The following is a 7,769-nucleotide window of genomic DNA, read 5'->3' as shown; positions in this document are numbered from 1 at the left end:
TTTCTCTGGTACCTGAGGTCTGCAAGACCTTTGACCTAATACAACTCTGAAGCCAGAATGCCTAGGTTTGAATTCTGGCTTTACTATTTATTAGCTAGGTAACCTTTGGCAAGTTATGTAACCCCTTTGTGAACAACTTCATCTCTGAAAAGGAGGAATGATAGCCCCTACTTTGTCATGTTGTAGTAAGGATTAAATGAATTAATGTGTATAAAGTGCTTTAATGAGCCCTGGCACACAGTAAATTCTATATAAATATTTTGTAAAATGAATAAAAACTATGATGACTAAAAGTTCCTTTAGTAATTATCTAAAATCATACAAGGTAAGGAGATATAAGTTTGGTTGCTATGAACCAGGTAGTTGTTGCCATAGACATGTCAGTACCTTGACAACCATTATTAGGACATTGCCATAGCTTTTATAAGTGGACAACCTGAGCTGTGTTAATCTGACAAGAAGGCTAGAAAGCTCAATGCATCTTCCTATTACTCTGCATATCTTATGTCTTCCATCCAAAAAGAATCAACTTATCAGATAAATAACCACCTCATGGTAAGCAAAATATGTCACTATCTTCATTTTACAGATAAGAAAAGAAATTTGGAAATGATAGGTTTAGTTGAGGTGATTTCACTTCAGGTTACCCAGAAGAGGCACTAGAAATACAGGATCAGACCAGTCATCCCTAATTCAATCATTTTCCCAGTTGGGTTATCCTACCTACCCTTCCTTATAAAGGAAGAACTTGTGTGATGCCAATTTGACACTTCTTGGTGGCACTGACAAACACAGAGAGCCTGACATCAAGTTAGAAGGCTCTGCCAATTATTAGGAAACAGACATGAAGCAGTTACTGGCCTCTTCTCCAAGGGAGATGGCTATCATGGAACCCAGACAATTAGGCTCTGATGTTTCAGGCTCCTGGTCATATCAGCTTCATGTGCAAAACTGGAGTAAGGCTGGTTTTGATCACAGGCCATATATAAGGTTTCTCTTTTGTCTGGCATAAGCCAGAGCCATTATCCAGGACGTCTTTATGGGAAACCTAATGATCTCCTAGGGCGTGAGCTGTGCTATAACAAATGCTATGAAATGTGAGTATTTTGGAATGGCAACTCTCCAGACCAGTAAATGACTGGATGACTCTGCAGAACCCTGATAAATTATCCCTTAATAAGCTAGCACATAAACTGTGCTCATCAGATAGCTAAGCAAGGCCCATCTAAGCATCAATTGAAGTACTTTGCTAACCCAGCCAGGGCTTCCTCCAATTCTGGGCTTCAACATATAGTTGTCCCTCAGTAAACTTGGGGGAAATGGGCTCCTGGACCCCCTCATATACCAAAATCTGTGCATTCTCAAATCCTGCAGTTGGCGCTATGAAACCCATATATATGAAAAGTTAGCCCTGCATATACATGGTTTCACATTCACAAATATCCTCATTCGGTCGAAAAAAAAAAAAAGCCTGGTATAAGTAGACTCATGCAGTTCAAACCCATGTTGTTCAACGGTCAACTGTAATTAGTCACTAGGGAAATATAAATAAAAACCTACCTCACACCCACTAGGATAGCTGTAAACAAAAAAACAAGCATTACTGGTGGGAATGTAAGATGTTGTAGCCATTTTGCAAAACAGTCTGGCAGTTTCTCAAGAGGTTAAATATAGATTTATTACATAACCCAGCAGTAATACTCCTAGGTATATACCCAAGAGAAAACATATCCACACAAAAACTTATATACAAATGTTTATAGCAGCATTATTCATAAGACCCAAAAAGTGGAAACAATCCGCTTTCCATGGATGAACCTTGAAGTGATTGCCTAAATTATCCTTTTTACTTAGGCATTCACTTCTAAATCCAGCTGTGCATTGACATCACCTGGGAAGCTTATGCAGCTCCCTGGCAATCTTTGAGGATGGGACACCTGGATTAATGTTTGAAATCCATTAGAATAGATTATCTCTAAGGTCCCTGATAGCTCCAAAAATTGTAAAAAAATCTCTAATAGCGGGTCACCAATGCCCACATCTTTGAAGAAGAGACATTATTGGTACTTGGAACAGGTCTCCCAATAGTTTCTTCTGGAAGCCTAAGTTGGTTCTTCTCTTAGGCATCATCCCAACCTCCACAAGGTTGAATAAAGATATTCTTAACAAGGATGAACTATGGCTGAAGGGATAGGCCACATCTGATTATGTCTGTGTAGGCTGCTATACTAAGAAATCACCCCATTTTGAAGAAAGCTACTCATTAGCACAGAACTTGTCACTGCAATTGAGAATAACCAGTCCCTCCTTCTATGACATTTATAGACACAGTTGGATAGAATAAAGCAATAGACTTCTAACAATCCCAGGCTTTCTGTTTATCAGCACCTGTTTAGTCATAAGCTGACTAAAGGCTCAGTGTTTATAATGGAACTTATTTCTTATTTTCTTTCTTCTCTTAATATTTAAGAACTAAGATGAATCATGTTCCGGCTTTTGACCTCCTGCTGCTCTTGGCTAAAGACAACAGAAGAGACACGAAGGTAATATTACAATTATTTCCCTAGGCCTATTCCACTATTTCCTCCCACAAATCTGCCCATAGTCCCTCAAGGTACAAATCTTCATAATATATATTGTTAGTTGAAGTGATTAAGCAGTTGTTTGTAAGATTGGGAGCAGGGTTGAGGAGGGATGGCCAATTGTACAAGGTTAAGCGAATCAGGGAAGAAAAGCATCCTTGGGGGCTTTGATGAGGGACTCCCATACCACCTTCTACTGCTTTGGCTGGGCCTTTTATGGTACATGCATTGAGATTACTGCAGGCAGAATCCCAAACACTAAGGAAGAGTATAACTCTCTGTTTAGCCTAAAACCTAACTGTTTTAAGACTTTGGCTCATTTTTCTTTTTCATTTCTAGGAATGTGACCATCCCTATCATTGGCTTGAACAACTCAGGCAAAACTGTTCTTGTGGAGGCATTCCAAAAATGTAAGGAACTGAGAGCATTAGATACTGGTGTGGGTCTCCCATGGACCCCAGAATCCAGTGAAATAATCATTCCTTCCTAGCATTACTTCATGGCCCTCAGTTTCTCTTTTTTTTTTTTTTTTTTTTTTGCGCATAAACACCTTCCAACACACACTGTCTCTCTCCCTCCCTCCCTCCCTTCCCCACATTACATAAACAGCCTGTTTATGTAATGTCTGTCACCTGCTCCCTTTACAAGCTATCCTAATTGAAAGTCCTTTCATAGGGTCAGTATGCATAAGTTCAAACTATGTAAATCATTGCAGTTAATTATGAAGGATCGCATGTTTGAAATGATGTCTAGTTTCAGGGCTCAATTAAAGTGGAATTTGGTCTAGATAAGAGAGACAAGTGTGGGATGATAAAGAAGTTTAATAACATGAAATTCTGTGACAGCTAATATAGAGAGTTGGAGCTTGAGAAATGTTGTCAGTTCCGATATGTGCAAGTTTAATACCAGGTCTCTAGTTCAGTATCTTGACATTTCAAGAAGCAGTTACACAGAATTTCAGAAAGGTACTATACTACTTATTAAGGACCAATCAAAGAAGCCAGCACTGTCTGTCACAGGATGCCCTCCATCCATGTTTACTGAATAAATGAAGTAGTATGATGACGTGGTTGAGTTTTATCTAACCTGGCATCCCTGATGCCAAAAAAGGCTAACCTGACTCCTCTGCCACTGACCTACCTGAAGTGCTCATCAATTTCCTTGAACTACAGCAGGAGCCTTCTGGCTGATCTTGTCATCTCCAGTTGTTCTCCCAGTATTCAATCCACATAGCTACCAAAAGGACTTAATACAAAAGTCTGATCATGGCACTTCCCTGCTCAAAACTGTTCAATGCCATTATCTTCAAGATAAAACTCAAGTTTCTTAGCAGCACACAAAGCCTTCTATGAGTTGGTCCCTGAGTCCTCCTCCAACTTCATTTCCCATGCTCTCTGCACATGCCCTCTGATACAGCCACAACAAATGACTTGCCATCCCCCTTTTCTAGTTCTGTACATGTTTTCCCACTACCTAGCATTTTACCTCTGCCATTATCTACCTGCTAAATCAAAAGCCTCAAGTCACAGCCCAGCTTGACCTCAGGAAAGCCTTCCCTATCAGTGCCCTCCTGCCTCAGCTCCCACTCTTCCATGCATCGCTCTGGCATGCACTTATTACATCATCAGGCAATTGTAAGTCCATCCCCTAAATTGTGAGCCTCTTGAGAGAAATAATGGATTTTTTCCTCTCTGTATCTTTAGCCTGTGGTCTTTTAGCATTTTCAGGTAGGTATTCAATAAATATTCATGGAATGGATGTTCTCCCCCATTCCACCATTCACCTAAGACAACATGTTGCCATTTTCTTTGTTTTTTTTTTTTTTTTTTTTTTTTTCTCCGAGACAGAGTCTCACTCTGTTGCCCAGGCTGGAGCGCAGTGGTGCAATCTCAGTTCACTGCAACCTCCGCCTCCCAGGTTCAAGCGATTCACATGCCTCAACCTCCCAAGTAGCTGGGATTACAGGTATGCACCACTACACCTGGCTAATTTTTTTTTGGATTTTAGTAGAGATAGGGTTTCACCATGTTGGCCAGGCTGGTCTGGAACTCCTGGCCTCAAGCAATCCTCCTGCCTCAGCCTCCCGAAGTGCTGGAATTATAGGTGTGAGCCACTGCGCCCGACGACATGTTGCCATTTTCTGTAACAACTTCCTCTGTCCCATTAGCAGCTCCAAGCCTCACATTTTAGCCAATGGGTTCAGCTTTGTATCCCCCCTTGTAGGAAACAAACTTAACTCCTTGCTTCTCCCAATTCTCTGATAGGCAGAAATGTTTAAGAAGGTAAATAGCAGCAGGAAAAATCCAGGAGCCAGCAAAAATCACAAGATTATTGAAAAAAGTGGGGATAATTTTCTAGAGCCCCAACTCAACCTCATCCCTGGATTCCCTTTTGTCTGGGTGGGCCCTAGGAATCCATATTTTAAGAACTCCTCAGGGGTTTCTGATGGCCAGCCAGCTTTTGGAAGCACTCACCTGCAATTACCGGTATGCTATTTTGCCTGTGAGAATACTGTCTGTTTCCCATTTTAATTCCTAGAGGACACTGCCTAAAATCTATTTATTTTGTTACTGCATAACTTGCCTTGTTCTCAGTGAATATCTGGGGGATTATTCATAAATCTATTGGGTGTGACTACATTCACAGATAATTTTTTAATGGGCACTGATATCACATTCTGAAGAATGTCTCAGGCCACCTCTGTCTATGCAGGACCATCAGAATCAATCTAGTAGGTTACTCTGTGCCCAAAGTTGAATAATTTACCTCCCTTGTCCCTGCAAATGTTTTGTTGTTGTTGTTGTTTGTTTTTTGAGACAGAGTTTCACTCTTGTTGCCCAGGCTGGAGTGCAATGGAGCAATCTCGGCTCACTGCAACCTCAGCCTCCTGGATTCAAGGGATTCTCCTGCCTCAGCCTCCAAGTAGCTGGGATTACAGGCATGTGCCACCACGCCCAGCTAACTTTTTGTATTTAGTAGAGACAGGGTCTCACCATGTTGGTCAGGCTGGTCTCAAACTCCTGACCTCAGGTGATCCACCCGCCTCGGCCTCCCAAAGTGGCGGGATTACAGGCTTAAACCACTGTGCCCAGCTGCTGCAAATGTTTTTAAGCTGATTGCCAAGAACAGATAATTGCCTAGGAAGGAAATGCCCGTCTACAAGTAATACTGTGAACACTTGAAGACACCAGCTATAAAATATTTTGGCACACAAGGCATTTTTAAAAATTTGTTAAATTTGTATGGGTACATTGTAGGTGTATATATTTATGAGATATGTGAGATACGTTGATATAGGCATACAATGTGTAATAATGAAATCAGGGTAAATGGGATATCCATCACCTCAAGCATTCACCATTTATTTGTGTTACAAACATTCCAGTTGTACTCCCTCAGTTATTCTAAATGTACAACAAATTATTGCTGACTATAGTCACTCTGTTGTGCTATCAAATACTAGATCTTAACTATATTTTTGTACCCATTAACCGTCCCATTCCCTCCCCTCACTACCCTTTCCACCCTCTAGTAACTATCCTACTCTCTCTCTCTTTTTTTTTTTTGAGACAGAGTCTGGCTCTATTGCTCAGACTGGAGTGCAGTGGCACAATCTCAGCTCACTGCAACCTCCACCTCCTGAGTTCAAGCAAGTCTCCTACCTCAGCCTCCCGAGTAGCCAGGGTTACAGGCATGTGCCACCACACCTGGCTTATTTTTGTATTTTTATTAGAGACGAGGTCTCACCATGTTGGCCAGGCTGGTCTGGAACTCCTGATCTCAGGTGATCTGCCTGCTTTGGCCTCCCGAAGTGCTAGGATTATAGGCATGAACCACCACACCCGGCTGTGTTCTTCTACTCTTTATCTCCATGAGTTCAATTATTTTACTCTAGGGCTTCCACAAATGAGTGAGAACATATGAAATTTATCTTTCTGTGCCTGGCTTATTTAAGTTAATATCATGTACTTGTTCTGTCCGTGTTGCTGCAAATGACAATATTTTATTCTTTTTTATGGCTGAATAGTACTCCATTGTGTATAAGTACCACATTTTCTTCATCCATTCATCTGTTGATGGACACTTAGGTTGCTTCCAAATCTGGGCTATTGTGAACAGTGCTGCAATAAACATGGGACACCAGATATCTCTTCGACATACTGATTTCCTTTCTTTTGGATATATACACAGCAGGTGGATTGCTGCATCACATGGTAGTTCTATGTTTAGTTTTTTGAGGAACTTTCATAGTGGAACATAATTTATGTTCTCACCAACAGTGTATGAGGGTCCCTCTTTCTCCACAGCCTTGCCAGAATGATCAATATGCTGAGGAGAAGAATGTATATCCTGCATTCATTGGATGAAATGTTCTGTAAATATCTATGAGGTCCATTTGCTGTATAGTGCAGATTAGGTACAGTGTTTCATTGTTGATCTGGATAATCTGTCCAATGCTGAAAGTGGGGTGCTGAAATCTCCAATTATTACTGTATTGGGGTCTATCTCTCTCTCTTTAGCTCTAATAATACTTGCTTTGTATATCTGGGTGCTCCAGTGTTTAGTGCACATATAATTGTTATATACACTTGCTGAATTGACCCCCTTATCATTATATGACATTCTTGGTCTCTTTTTATAGCTTTTGTCTTGAAATCCGTTTTGTCTGAAGTATAGCTACTCCCGCTCTTTTGGGTTTCTATTTGTATAGAATATAATTTTCTATCCCTTTTAGTTTATATGTGTCTTTATAGATGAAGTGTGAAGTGTGTTTCTTGTAGGAAACAGATCATGTTGTTGTTTTTTTTTTAATCCACTCAGCCACCCTATGTCTTTTGATTGGAGAGTTTAGTCCATTTATATTCAATGTTATTATTAATAAGGACTTACTACTGACACTTTGTTATTTGCTTTCTGGTTATTTTGAGGTCTTTTCCTTCCTTCCTTCCTGTCTTCCTTTTTGTGAAAGTGATTTTCTCTCGTAGTATGTTTTGATGTATTGCTTTATATTTTTTGTCTATCTGTTGTAGGTTTTTTGATTTGAAGTTACCATGGGGCTTGCAAATAACATCTTTTTTTTTTTTTTTTTTTTTTGAGATGCTCACTGCAAGCTCCGCCTCCCGGGTTTACGCCATTTTCCTGCCTCAGCCTCCCGAGTAGCTGGGACTACAGGCGCCCGCCACCTCG

General features: G+C 40.6%; 1 protein-coding gene across 2 annotated transcripts in view; it reads left to right on the top strand.

Annotated features, from left to right (window-relative positions):
- The first annotated feature begins 453 nt into the window (after positions 1-453).
- ARL13A (ADP-ribosylation factor-like 13A) overlaps positions 454-7,769 on the top strand; it is a 19,775-nt gene continuing 12,459 nt past the window's right edge. For both annotated transcript variants that reach the window (XR_001004322.1, XM_011964796.1), the window contains exons 1-3: positions 454-555; positions 2,471-2,543; positions 2,922-2,992. Coding sequence is in view for 1 of the 2 variants with exons in the window: in XM_011964796.1 (XP_011820186.1) it covers positions 2,485-2,543; positions 2,922-2,992 (130 nt within the window). In the remaining variant the exon portion in view is untranslated. The remainder of the gene's footprint in view (positions 556-2,470; positions 2,544-2,921; positions 2,993-7,769) is intronic.

The sequence above is a fragment of the Mandrillus leucophaeus genome, unplaced genomic scaffold (genome assembly GCF_000951045.1).
Source record: "Mandrillus leucophaeus isolate KB7577 unplaced genomic scaffold, Mleu.le_1.0 Scaffold706, whole genome shotgun sequence".
Classification (NCBI taxonomy): Eukaryota; Metazoa; Chordata; class Mammalia; order Primates; family Cercopithecidae; genus Mandrillus; species Mandrillus leucophaeus.
This window is presented reverse-complemented; position numbering and strand designations above follow the sequence as displayed.